General features: G+C 44.9%; 1 protein-coding gene across 1 annotated transcript; it reads left to right on the forward strand.

Moving 5' to 3' along the window:
* The first annotated feature begins 5,631 nt into the window (after positions 1-5,631).
* Positions 5,632-14,314, forward strand: LOC118400554 (major intrinsically disordered Notch2-binding receptor 1-like). Its single transcript, XM_035797525.2, has 4 exons — positions 5,632-8,081; positions 8,879-11,012; positions 12,469-12,702; positions 13,173-14,314. Exons 2-4 carry the CDS (start codon positions 8,892-8,894, stop codon positions 13,365-13,367), a joined length of 2,550 nt encoding a protein of 849 aa, XP_035653418.1. The 5' UTR covers positions 5,632-8,081; positions 8,879-8,891; the 3' UTR covers positions 13,368-14,314.
* The last annotated feature ends 471 nt before the right edge of the window (positions 14,315-14,785 follow it).

Raw genomic sequence — 14,785 nt, forward strand, 5'->3', positions numbered from 1 at the left:
AAAGCACTGGCTATAAGACCTCATTGGTCTAAAGTGTTTCACAATTTGTTTTAGTATTATTTTCAACCCACCTCTATAGGATATATCCTTTAAGGAATCATTGTAGTTTATTTTTCAGCTCAGCAACAGCCTCAGTCACATCTTCAATGTGAAAGAGGATGGACAACAATGCTGGGTAAGTATGAAGATATACTGGGGCTGGAGAGAGACTGATAACTCGAGAGAGATAAAACTGTCAATCTGGCAGCTGCTGGTCTCCTGCCATTGCCCTTGAGAGAGTTTCTCACAGAATGGACAGTAAATTATCTATTCTATTCTTTCCATATCACCTGTATCAACCAGGAGGAAATGGATGTGATCCTCTGTGTTTGAGAGCTGCTCCAGCTCAGTGCTTCTCCTCCTCAACTATCTCCTGCTCCAGTTGCCCCATGAGTCCTTCAGCTTGACTCACTTGAGCCTTCTCTTGGACTCTGATCAGCTCCTTCACCTCAAAGCACCTTCTTTCAATGGAGTGGATCAGATCAATACATATCCTCTCACTGTCCTCCACTGCTGCCTGTACAGAGCGCTGTTAGGACAGAGAGAGTGAGAAGACAAGACCACTTTTAACTGGGGGACAATATGACCCTGTTCCCCACATTGGGGCTCAGTAGGATTGGAGAGGGGCCTCTCTCATCGGCTGACTGGAGGAGAGAAGTGGAATTGTCTCCTCTGATCAATCATACTCACCTTGAGAGATTTCACAGCCTGTTGGAGCTCCTTCAGCACATTCACTCTCTCCTGGACTCTCTGCTGGACCTTCTGCTGACTCATGTACAGGTGGACAGCAGCCTTCATTGAGATGTCACGGTATTTGCTCAATAGTATAGTAAAGTGATTTAAGGCCCATAGAGCGTAGGGATTCAAATGTTATGTTAAATTATATTATCTATGTTAATAGTTGAATGATTATTGTTTTTACAGTACATTTATCTGGGAGCTTAGACTGACTTTTGGATAGGATTATGGTGTCTGACTAGAGCACAGGGATATTCTGAGAATCTAGATGAATCAATATACTCCTGGTTTATGATCATATTTTCATCTTTGGACCTCAATTTATTTCATGTGAATAACTATATTACATGACCAAAAGTATGTGGACACCTGCTCGTCAAACATCTTATTTTAAAATCATGAGCATTCATATGGAGTTGGTCTCTCCTTTGCTGCTACAACAGCTTCCACTCTTCTGGGAAGGCTTTCCACTAGATGTCGGAACAATGCTGCGGGGACTTGGTTTCATTCAGCCACAAGAGCATTAGTGTAACGGCTGTCTTCCTCCTCCTCCGACGAGGAGGAGTAGTAAGGATCGGAGGACCAATGCTCTTTATTAAAACAATCGAACACTGAAACAAAACAATAAACGACCTGTGAAATAACCAAATCGAAACAGTTCCGTGTGGAACACAGACACGGAAAATAAGCACCCATCACTCAAAAGTGAAACCAGGCTACCTAAGTATGGCTCTCAATCAGGGACAACGATTAACAGCTGCCTCTAATTGAGAACCATACCAGGCCAAACACAGAAATCCCAAATCATAGAAAAAAGAACATAGACAACCCACCAAACTCATGCCCTGACCATACAAAAAAAAAAGACATAACTAAATAACTAAGGTCAGAACATGACAATTAGTGAGGTCAGGCACTGATGTTGGGTGATTAGGCCTGGTTCGCAGTTGGTGTTCCAATTCATCCTAAAGGTGTTCGGTGGTATTGAGGTCAGAGATCTTTGCAGGCCATTCAAGTTCTTCCACACCGATCTCGACAAACCATTTCTGTATGGACCGCTTTGTGCACGGGAGCATTGTCATGCTGAAACAGCCAAGGGATTCCCCAAACTGGGGTCACAAAGTTGGAAGCACAGAATTGTCTAGAATGTCATTTTATGCTGTAGCGTTAAGATATCCATCCACTGGAACTAAGGGGCCTAGCCCGAACTATTATTCCTCCTCCACCAAACTTTATAGTTGGCACTATGGATTGGGGCAGGTAGAGTTACCCTAGCATCTGGCAAACCCAGATTAGTCTATTGGACTGCCAGATGATGAAGCGTGATTCATCACTCCAGAGAACACGTTTCCACTGCTTCAGAGTCCAATGGCGGCGAGCTTTACACCACTCCAGCCAACGTTTGGCATTGCGCATGGTGATCTTAGGCTTGTGTGCGGCTGCTCGGCCATGGAAACCCATTCCATGAAGCTCCCAACGAACAGTTATTGTGCTGATATTGCTTCCAGAAGCAATTTGGAACTCGGTAGTGAGTGTTGCAACTGAGGACATACAATATTTACAAGCTACGCGCTTCAGCACTCAGCGGTCCCGTTCTGTGAGATTGTGTGGCCCACCACTTTGCGGATGAGCCTTTATTGTTGCTCCTAGAAGTTTCCACTTCACAATAACAGCACTTACAGTTTTTTGCCTTACAGAAATTTGCCAATTTGCCATTTGTTTGGTCGGAAAGGTGGCATCCTTTGACTGTGCCATGTTCAAAGTCACCTTATCCTTTTCATAGTCCTCTCTGCTGCAGCTGACACTGCATCATGGCCTTTATGTTCATCCACTGTAGAAATATAACAAACCCACTGCTGATCGGTACGGCAATAAATATGCAGCAGTTTGTTATGACGAGAGAAGATCTTCTCCTGTAGATGTGCGGTGTCTTTGACCAGATTGTGTTTATTTAGTCCAGAATTATCAAAGTGAGGCTGGAGGTGAGTCTCACAGCAGTCATCAGACACACCAGACAGGACATGAGGGCTTTCTGCTTTTTGGTCCCAGTGCAGAAATCACATGCCACATCTCCAGGTCCAGCATCGTACAGAGCAGGAGCAGCCTGGAGTCCTGTCTTCTTCAGTTTTTCCACCACCTCAGCCAAAATGTTATTTTTCCTCAGAGCAGGCCTTGGAGTGAAGGTCTGTGTGCAATGGGGACTGTGTGCAATTGTCATCATCCTGATCCCAGCAGCCTTGAATACAGCTCCTACAGTAACTGTGTCCACAGTGAATAGTAACCGGATCATTCGGTTGAACCAGACAGAAAGAACAACAGAACTGGTCCTGGTCCAGCAGAACTCTCTGTTGTGCCATTTGGACTGTTGTTGTTCACACAGACAGAAAACTCAGAAACTCTGGAAAGTTTGTAGGAGGTACTTCTTGTCTTCTTCTTCTTGTAACTTTCCGATGCATTGCTGCCTTTCACAGGTTGGCGTAGTTATTATACATTTATACATCTCACATTCCAGCCTCGCACCAGTAAGTGCAGGCCAGTGGTATAGAGAAAAGCCAAAAGCTGTCAAGCTATTTCGCACTGCCGGTCATATTGAACCCAAGAGACTTTCTAGTGAAATTGTAGCCAGCTCACAGTACAATTCCCTCCTATTCTCTTTATACCACCTGCATTATAGCAGGACATGCTGTACAGACTCCACCTCCCAACAGTTCTCACACTTCCCATCTGTATGTTTCCCTACTACAGCTAACCCACCTCCCAATCCACAATGACCTAACCCCAGCCTTGTTAACAGGAACCCCATTCCCTTTCTCTCCCCCAGGTTCTTACTGACCTTCCTCATAGAGTTCTGGATAGAGAAAAACAATCCTCCGATCTCCTTTCTCTCCCCCAGGTACCTACTGACCTTCCTCACAGAGTTCTGGATAGAGAAAAACAATCCTCCGATCTCCTTTCTCTCCCCCAGGTACCTACTGACCTTCCTCACAGAGTTCTGGATAGAGAAAAACAATCCTCTGATCTCCTTTCTCTCCCCCAGGTACCTACTGACCTTCCTCACAGAGTTCTGGATAGAGAAAAACAATCCTCCGATCTCCTTTCTCTCCCCAGGTACCTACTGACCTTCCTCACAGAGTTCTGGATAGAGAAAAACAATCCTCCGATCTCCTTTCTCTCCCCAGGTACCTACTGACCTTCCTCATAGACTTCTGGATAGAGAAAAACAATCCTCCGATCTCCTTTCTCTCCCCAGGTACCTACTGACCTTCCTCACAGAGTTCTGGATAGAGAAAAACAATCCTCCGATCTCCTTTCTCTCCCCAGGTTCCTACTGACCTTCCTCACAGAGTTCTGGATAGAGAAAACAATCCTCCGATCTCCTTTCTCTCCCAGGTACCTACTGACCTTCCTCACAGAGTTCTGGATAGAGAAAACAATCCTCCGATCTCCTTTCTCTCCCCCAGGTACCTACTGACCTTCCTCACAGAGTTCTGGATAGAGAAAACAATCCTCCGATCTCCTTTCTCTCCCCAGGTACCTACTGACCTTCCTCACAGAGTTCTGGATAGAGAAAACAATCCTCCGATCTCCTTTCTCTCCCCAGGTACCTACTGACCTTCCTCATAGAGTTCTGGATAGAGAAAAACAATCCTCCGATCTCCTTTCTCTCCCCAGGTACCTACTGACCTTCCTCACAGAGTTCTGGATAGAGAAAAACAATCCTCCGATCTCCTTTCTCTCCCCAGGTACCTACTGACCTTCCTCATAGACTTCTGGATAGAGAAAAACAATCCTCCGATCTCCTTTCTCTCCCCAGGTACCTACTGACCTTCCTCACAGAGTTCTGGATAGAGAAAAACAATCCTCCGATCTCCTTTCTCTCCCCAGGTACCTACTGACCTTCCTCACAGAGTTCTGGATAGAGAAAAACAATCCTCCGATCTCCTTTCTCTCCCCAGGTACCTACTGACCTTCCTCATAGAGTTCTGGATAGAGAAAAACAATCCTCCGATCTCCTTTCTCTCCCCAGGTACCTACTGACCTTCCTCATAGAGTTCTGGATAGAGAAAAACAATCCTCCGATCTCCTTTCTCTCCCCAGGTTCCTACTGACCTTCCTCACAGAGTTATGGATAGAGAAAAACAATCCTCTGATCTCCTTTCTCTCCCCAGGTTCCTACTGACCTTCCTCATAGAGTTCTGGATAGAGAAAAACAATCCTCCGATCTCCTTTCTCTCCCCAGGTACCTACTGACCTTCCTCACAGAGTTCTGGATAGAGAAAAACAATCCTCCGTTCTCCTTTCTCTCCCCAGGCACCTACTGACCTTCCTCACAGAGTTCTGGATAGAGAAAAACAATCCTCCGTTCTCCTTACTCTCCCCAGGTTCCTACTGACCTTCCTCATAGAGTTATGGATAGAGAAAAACAATCCTCTGATCTCCTTTCTCTCCCCAGGTTCCTACTGACCTTCCTCACAGAGTTCTGGATAGAGGAAAAAAATCCTCCGTTCTCCTTTCTCTCCCCAGGTACCTACTGACCTTCCTCACAGAGTTCTGGATAGAGAAAAACAATCCTCCGTTCTCCTTTCTCTCCCCCAGGTACCTACTGACCTTCCTCACAGAGTTCTGGATAGAGAAAAACAATCCTCAGATCTCCTTTCTCTCCCCAGGTACCTACTGACCTTCCTCACAGAGTTCTGGATAGAGAAAAACAATCCTCCGTTCTCCTTTCTCTCCCCAGGTACCTACTGACCTTCCTCACAGAGTTCTGGATAGAGAAAACAATCCTCCGTTCTCCTTTCTCTCCCCCAGGTACCTACTGATCTTCCTCATAGAGTTCTGGATAGAGAAAAACAATCCTCCGTTCTCCTTTCTCTCCCCCAGGTACCTACTGACCTTCCTCACAGAGTTCTGGATAGAGAAAAACAATCCTCAGATCTCCTTTCTCTCCCCAGGTACCTACTGACCTTCCTCACAGAGTTCTGGATAGAGAAAAACAATCCTCCGTTCTCCTTACTCTCCCACTCACGTTGCCACTTCTGAGTCATTCCCTCTGCTATGATGCGCCTACATTCCATCCTCCCTAACGGGACCACCACATCTACCTTCTCCCTCTTCAGAGCTGCCTTAGCTTCCTTATCTGCTGCTTCATTTCCCCCTAACCCCTACATGGGCTGGGACTCACAGAAAACATACCTTACACACCCTTTCTGCCCCACCCCATAAAGTGCCATCAGTAGCTCGATTAACAAATATTTGGATGTGCCCTAGACTTCCATTCGCTCAGTACAACCAGGAGAGTGGCAGACTCTGAACACAAAATTACCCTGTCAGGCCCCACTTCTTCCACCCACTACAGAGGCCCCATTAGTGATAGCATTTAATCAGAAAAGACTGAAAGTCCATCAGAAAGCTGCTTACCCTAGTGTATTTGAAACTGGGAAACATGTATTCCAAACCCTGCTCTCTCACTACCCGGGACTCCACGCCCACTGTAAATGAGCCTCAACCACCCCAGAAGAATCTCCAAAGTCCTCAGCCTGCATTTCATCTAAAGTTGTCATGTCAACAGCCATCATGTCAACATCCCCCTCTTCCTGTCCCCCCATTCCTGCATTTGGGTCACATACTAGGGGGACTTCCTGGTTCTGAGAGAAATCGAGATAGAGAGAGATTTTGTGGAGTGGCACATTTTTCTACCTCTAACTCTGTATTGCCCGCTATGCACCACCACACCATCCTTGCAAGGAAATCTGGGCAAACTGTAAAGGCGCTTAGCTGATTCTGGTAGATGAATTGCCATGTTAGCTCACAAGGTTTAACTCACTCGGACTGATGTCTAATAAAGCAGTTGGTGGCTGACCTGACCGGAGTATCTACATGTAAACCTACTAGAAAACTCAATGGTAAGAGAACTGTAAATTAAAGTCACCCATTACAATACCTTGTAGCAGTGGTTAGAGATAGTTTATAGTTCTTTACTATTGAGGGTGTTGCAACATTATTACCCAGTATCTATATATGAAATTACTCAATAGCACCATGGTAAGATATCTGTTGGAGAGAGATCTGTTGGACGGAGCTCATTGTGGCCTTGTGTCCCAAAGAGATGAAGAGAGGATTATTAACTATTAAGTTAATTTCACAGTATGATGAAGAGAGGATTATTATCTATTAAATGAATTACACAGTATGATGAGGAGAGGATGATTAAATATTAAGTTAATTACACAGTGTGATGAAAGACGATTATTAACTATTAAGGAAATTACACAGTATGATGAAGAGACGATAATTAACTATTAAGGTAATTACACAGTTTGATGAAGAGATGGTTGTTAACTATTAAGGTAATTACACAGTATATTATAATTGTTTTCAAACATTGTACAAGCAATTGCCAGAAATTACCTGCTACTATCATGTTATTTCTAGGCAAATGCATCATAATTAATGTACTGTAGAATAAAATCTTATATAAAAGCTCTTTCCTATACCATCTACTTATTTTATGGTTCGAAAGGGATTCCATAATCGGTATATAATAGATTTATTCCTATATGGCTGACAGGTGAAACTGACAGAGATGTAGAAGCTGAAAGCTTTCCTCTCCTCTCAGTCTAATGGGGTTTTAAGTATTGGCCTTTATGGATGCTAATGTTTGCTAATGATGACAGATCCAGGAGAACTGGCCGGTGTGTCTGTGTGTGTCTGATCAGGTCATCCACGCCTTGTGGTTTACTGTCAAGCTAGATGTTGTTGAGGAGTCTGAATTATGAAATCATACATTTTTAATCTGTTTTCTCCTTTACACACTCAAACACACTTTTGTCATCTGACAGCCTAAAAGAAACACTCCCACACTCCATCACACACAGAGATATATTGTGCCAACCTTTATTTTAGGCTAGTGTATGATTAATATGATTAGCCTACATGTAGCCTCTAGTTTGTGTTGACATTTCAGGTGTCATCAAGCTATTCTATTCGGGGAGATTATACTTAGTTGAATGGATGCTTTTTTGAGGCTCCTTTGGGGACTTAGGGACGAGTGAGAGGATGACCTGGTTTCTAATTTTCTACTCTCAGCCTGGTCTGTAGCTACCCATTTTAACAGAGCTCATCCAGGCAGATGAGAATTAACTGTGCAGTGGATTGGATCTTTCTTTCCAAAGGAATATCGTCCTTTTATTAATCTGCAGACAATATGATAACTCAGGTTGTTTTGCGATTCTCAAAGCCAGTGCTGTTCTTCTAACGGAGGTGCTGCTGTTGAAATTCAACTCTTCTCTGTCCAGAGATAACAGGTAGGCTAGCTAAGTCTCTGACTTTGTGTGACTGTTATTTAAATCCTGACTGTTGATAAAATATTGTTTCTAAATAGGCTAGCCTACTTTAAAGGCTTTTCAACCTTTTCAACAAGCACAAGTGAAGATGATTTCATGTTCTCATGGGATGGATTATTAATTGACACCGACTGGATTGACTCCATGACTGTTTGATTCTGCTCTCCCAATTATTAAACTTTTAGTGCTTCTGAGATGGCTTAAAAACTACTACATTATCAGATGAATGTATGTCATATGTGCTATTTTATTTGTTTAAGATGTATTTTAAAACGCTGCTATTTAAGTTTGGCTTTTCATATAGCCTAGATTTCTTTTCTGGTTCATTTCGAGTTAACCGGTGTACAGTATATGATAGGCTATGGAGCATTTCCTCGTCATATCATCTGGTCAGTTATTTTAAGGCTCAAATTAAGGTCACTTGCTGTAAAGTGTGACTCTCGGTGAGATAGATATTTTTACATCACTGAAGTAAAACACCAGAGTCCACATATTTTTGGTTTGAATTCAATAAAATTGCAAGAGGGTGCATGCTTCATTAATTAGCTATAGATTGTGATTTCTTGTTATTTTGATATATGATAAATAATATTCTACTAATATGTTATTTAGGCTAGCACACACTTTAAACTCCAGAGGTTTTACTCTGGCTTAGTGGTATTCAAGTGGTAATAAATTAGTGGTATTTATCCTAGGAGTTATTTCCAACCACTTTGATTGTTCTCACATCTCCTGTTGATTTTATTGTTGATATGAAGGTGATATTGGCTCATGGCCAGCCTGCAACAGGAGTACCCCCTGGTCCTGCTGGGTATTCTGGAGGAGCTGGCCGCTATGCGCCACTGGCTCTCCTTCCAGGATCTGTGTCGAATGGTCAGCACCCGCTTCGACCTGCAGCACCTCACAGAGCTTAGGAGCCTGCTGTTCTCCGCAGCCTGCCGTGACCCATGTTTCCCCGCCACCCTCTTCAGAGACAGGGTCACCCCCAAGGGACTGGGGACATCCCCGATAGGCGTGGCAGCTGACATCGTCACTATATTCAACCTCATTCAAATGACGGGTGGGGCTCCCGATGAGGCCCAGGCTGCTCAGCCAATAAAAGCCAAGTCCCCCCCTCACATCGACCAATCCCCAGAGCCCTCTTTGCAAAGCTCTTTGCCCATCACTGACGAAGTGAGATTCTCCAGTTGTGATAGGGTGTGCACACTTTCAGACTCTCAGACCATCTCAGGCCCCATCGACCCAAGCTTGCTCTGGCCCAAATCAAATTACTCGTTCCGCAAGCGCGCCAGTCTCCCTCCTGATCCCCTCTCTCTTGTCTCCTCATCCCCTCCGAGCCGTGCCAGGGCTGTGTCTTTCGACTGGCGCCACAACACCCCACTGTTCGCTGGCAGCGGCAGCATCCCAGGCATGCAGAGCATCTACCTCCCCCTGGAGACGGACAGCGAGTCCTCCAAAGATTCCCTGAGCGGAGACTCAGCACCCAGAGATCCCGGATCGGAGCCGGGATCGGAGCCGGGATCACAGCCGGGATCGGAGCGGCATTCCTGCATGAAGAAGAGAGATATCTTCAAGAAGAACTTCCACAACCAGTCGCAACTGGTTCCTCAGGTGACCATCAGTACTGAGTCTCAGACTCCAAGAGGAGGAGTAGGACGAAGAGGGAGGCAGGAACTGTTTTCCAACCGCAGCTTTGAACTGCTATCCAACCCGTATCCTTCCCCCACTGTTGGTCGGTCTTCGCCGGAGCGCCGGGCCAAGCATGAAAGCTTGGAGGACCTCCAGGACTCCACATACTTTGGCCCAGGGGATACTATTCAAGAATGGTCCTCCCTCCACCTCCAACCCCCCAGGGCCCAGAGGCCAGGGTGGGCCGACAAGAGCCTGAGTCTGGACGACAGGGAGGTGGGCTTAGCGGGGGTGGGTTTGGATGGCTCCGAGGGCTCTCTTCAGGTTAGACTCACTCCTAGCCCCACTACAAACAACGTTGGTGGTGGGTTGTCCCCTCCAAAGGGATGGGAGGGGAACACCATTCCCGCACTTGGAGGAGGGGGGTTGACGGCCTACAGCAGGGGCACCCAGACCGACACCATGCCGGACCCCCGGCGCCTGCGGAGCCTAGTGCACGCCGACCGCCTGTCCTTCATGACCTCGATGGATGACCCCGACATGATGGGCGAGGATGACATCAGCGCCATCTTCCGCTTCCTGGATGACATGAGCATGTGCGGCTCCACGGGGGTCCTCCACCCCCACGACGTGGGCCCCTCGGCAGCCCAGGACACACCAGAGGCACGACGTGGCCGCCTGGGCCAGCTCCAGAAGCTCTTTCACTCCCTGGATGGCAGCGACGATGGCGGCCTCAAGGCCAGCGTATGTAAACTCCTCCTGAGAATGGGCCAGATCGAGAGACGCCTGGAGTCGCTGTCCGAGGTCAAGGCCGAAATCTCCCAAGTTCTTTCCTTCCTCCAGCGACTGGATGAGAAGATACAAGAGCAGGCCATTAGAGGAGGAGGAGGGAGTGGAGGTAGGTGGCTGGGACCGCCCAGCGGTGGTGGGTCTTCCCTGGGTAGCCTGAGCCATTCGCTCACTCCTGGGTCTGGTGGCTCCTCGGAACCCCAGCCCCTGTCTGTGTCTGGGCATTCGTTTGGCAGCCTGGACTTCAACCAGTGGGGTAGCAGCCAAGGGAAGACAGAGACAAACGGAGGTCTGAGCGAGACCGAAGGGGGGAAGAAGGGGGTGCTCTCTCGGCTGGCCTCCTCCAAGCCTGAGGAGAAAAATGGCGTAGACTCCAAACGGCCGAGCGTCGTCTCCAACTTGTCTGCGCGGGATTGGACGGTGTCGTTCTCGAAAAGTAAAGATGGGAAGGCCCAGCCCGGGAAAAAACGACAGGTGATGTACGACCTAAGTCAGTGAAACAGTGTATGTCAGTGTGTGTGTGTGTTGGTATGCATGCATCAATTTGTTTCGAAATGTTTGGATTCGGTTGGGAGTAAATGAGTATGTGTGTGTTATTGAGTGTGATCATTTTGTTAAGTCGGGAGTTTAACTGTGTGGGCTGTGAAGCAGTCTCAGGGTTTAACCTGTTATCTGCTCTGTATTTTCGTGTGTTGGTGTTTGGGCCGAGCCTGGTAAAGGAGACTGGCTGCTACTTCTCACGTTTCATTTCACATTAAGTGATACAGAATGTGAGCTATTGTAAGATCAGTCGGGTTCAGTTGTGGAAAAAGTACTCAATTGTCATACTTGAGTCCTTTTCTATGAAGGGATCTCTATTTTTACTCAAGTAAAAGTGAGTCACCCAGTAAAATACTACTTCAGTAAAAGTCTAAAAGTATATGGTTTCAAATTGACTTTAAAAAGTAAAAAGTTAACATAAATGCTATACCAAAAATTCTGTATATTAAGCAAACCAGATGGCACAATTCTTGTTTTTTTGATAGCAATGGGCACACTCCAACACTCAGACATCATTTACAAACACAGTATTAGTGAGCCCGCCAGATAAGAGGCGGTAGGGGTGACAATGCATTATATTTATAGGTGTATGAATTGGACTATATTGTTGTCCTGCTTGAGCATTCGATATGAAACAAGTACTTTTGGGTGTCAGGGAAAATGTATGGAGTAAAAAGTACATATATTATAATATAGTGGAGTAAAAGTAAAAGTTGCCAAAAATATAAATAGTAAAGTAAAGATACCCCCAAAAACTACTCAAGTAGTACTTTATAACACTGGTCGGGTTTCACAAGGCCAGTTTGGACCTGTGTGTGTCAAAATAAGGAAATGTAAGCTCTACGGATTTTGGGATTTTAGGCAGAGATGGGAAAGACTAATACTCAAACCTAAAGCAGAACTTGAGTCAGACATGCAATTAGCTAGCTTATTGGTCAGACTGCGGTTGAGGTAGTCAGTTGAATACATAGTCGATTAGTATAACCCATGGCTCTTTTACTTTCAATGCAGGACTGGCTTTCATCGTACACTCTTCGAAAAAAGGGCTCAGCTTTCCCCATAAGAGAACTCCTTTTGGTTCCAAGTAGAATCCTTTTGAGTTCCATGTAGAATCCTCTGTTCAAAGTGTTCTACATGGAGCCAAAAAGGGTTTTAACTGGAACCAAAAGGGTTCTAGTTGGAATCAATAAGGGTTCTTCAAATAGTTATCCTATGGCGACAGCTGAAGAACTCTTTTAGGTTCTAAATAGCACTTTTTCTAAGACTGTAATCAGTAATTTTCCACTTAGGATAAGAAGGCAAGAGAAGGTCTGCTTGTGTGTATCCAGTTTGATCACGCTTATTCCAATATGACCACTTTTGTTTCTGCCTTTACGTTTGCTCCATGCAGATGGACCAATCAAAGAACTCCGCCCAGAGTCATAAGCTCCCCCTTCAAAAACACTCCCACCTGGTGGAGCCAGTATTCAGTTCCTCTCTCTTGCGTCATAAGGGTGGCGGGTTGACCAATCCTGGGTTGTCCTCTGGGCTGCCCTGTGACCCCAGATTGGCTGGGGGGAGAGGAGGAGCCCCGGTCTGGACCGTGGAGGACAGAGAGGCCAGAATGTCCCCTCTGGAACTGCAGGTACATTAGGACCTTATTGGCCTTTTGGTAACACTTTCCTTTAATTAAACCACAGACCACATTTAATCAACTTGCCGGCCATATCTGGCCCATCGGCCCCAGGTTTGAGACCCCTGCTTACCAAGAGGAAATATTTTGTTGTTATTATGAGCACTTAAAATGTCTTATTATAAGCTTAAATGTATTAATATGCTGTTTATTCAACAGACTGAAAACAGATGTTATTCAGTCAGGGTCTGCATCAAAAAGCATTCGGTAAAGTTTCACAGAGCTTTCTCCTAAAATGATATAAACCAGGATTAGTCATTGAATCTTTAGAAAACATATATTCAGAAAATGTATATTCACTGGGATCCAAATGGAACTCCCAGTGAAAAAGACTTTTAAGAAAGAAACTCGAACAGCTATCTATCTGACTGTCTAACATCTGGCATGATAGAGTGGTGGCGGCCTTATGTTTTGTCTTGTAGGCCCAGGAGTCTCTAAACCCCAATAATCTGGAGTTTTGGATGGAGGACATCTACACGCCAGGTTACGACACACTATTGAGGCGCAAAGAGGCTGACCAGCGCAGAGCCAAAGCCTGCAAGCTGGGGGCGCTCATCTTCACAGCCGTTACCATAGTCCTTGTCATCGTCATCCCCATCGCCACAATGAGCTCCTGAGGCTCTGACAGGAAACCTCCAAACAAAGACTGACATGATTGGTTGATTAGCGATGACGAGATGCAGGGATTCTGAAGTCTGAATGCAGTGTTTATCTGATATATAACCATTTTTTCATATAACGATGTAGGGGACTAGTATGCCCTACATATACCATGCTTTGCACCACTTCTCCCAGGAGAGAGTAATAACAAAAGACAAAGCTAAACTAATGCAAACTCTTTGTGAATCCCCATGTTATCACAGTCAGTTATGCCCTTGAGTGCTATTTTGGCCTTATCCTTTTGCCCACAAACCCTACAGGGCTCATTTCTTTCAAGCACAACTGAAAAAATTCTAAATTGTAAAAAGCACAGCATTTGTGTGGGTCTACTGTCTAACTTTGAATGCCTTTGTTTCTCATTAAGCAGTATGGTGCAGTAAGTTATGTTGAATAAAACAACTTTGTTGTCATAGTGGTTTTTCAAGAGTGGGAAATCTGTGATTTCTGCTATTTTTCGCTGGCTAAGGCAATGTATTTGTTTCATGAGATATGCCACCCCTGTTTGCAGGGCCGGTCCTTGCTGTTCTGTGCCCTAGGCAAGACCAAAAAATGCCATCCCCCAAAACTAGAATAGTGCCAGTAAGCAAAATCACATTGAAAAGACATCTAACATGTGTATTTTCCAGACATAGAAGTTAGTTTCAATTTAGGTCTGAATGAAAGGTGAAAATATGTATTTTCCATACGTTTAAAATACACATTTTCCAGGACATTGAAAAGGCATATTTTCCGGAAGTTGAAAAATACATATTTTCCTGACGTTGAAATAAGGTTTATTTTCGGTTCTATTGAAAGTTGAAAATACTTATTTTCCGGATGTTGAAAATACTTATTTTCCGGATGTTGAAAATACGTATTTTTAGGATGTTGTTTGTTAACATGACAGTAAAAAAAAAATAGTTTATGCTGTGTGATCGGAGAAACCTGCATGATATAAAAAGTGTCTTAGGTTAGGCTATTTGATTGAAGAAACCTGCATGATGTAAAAAAGTGTCCTTGTCATTAAATTGTCATATATTTGATCACCAGCCTGTAGGCTACAGAAAAGGCAACGTGCTCTTTCTACCATATCCTATATCTGCTACACAGGGGTGCAACTTTACTGTGTCTCCCCCACATTCTGAAATTGCATTTTTGTTCCCCACAGTTTTATCATTGGAATGTGATACAAAACTAGGCAACGGTGTGCTTCAGGACCATGTGGATGCCTCAGAGCGGTCGGATAGGCTGTTTGGAGTGTTAATCCGACTGGATAAAAACATTACAATAATTATAATTTTGTCCCCCCCACTTCTAAAACCAAAGTATTTTGCGGCGCTGCCTTTGACAAAGTGGGCACTGCTTATCACAGGACGGTATCAATGTTCACCTAAAA

Source organism: Oncorhynchus keta, chromosome 21, assembly GCF_023373465.1.
Source record: "Oncorhynchus keta strain PuntledgeMale-10-30-2019 chromosome 21, Oket_V2, whole genome shotgun sequence".
Lineage (NCBI taxonomy): Eukaryota > Metazoa > Chordata > Actinopteri > Salmoniformes > Salmonidae > Oncorhynchus > Oncorhynchus keta.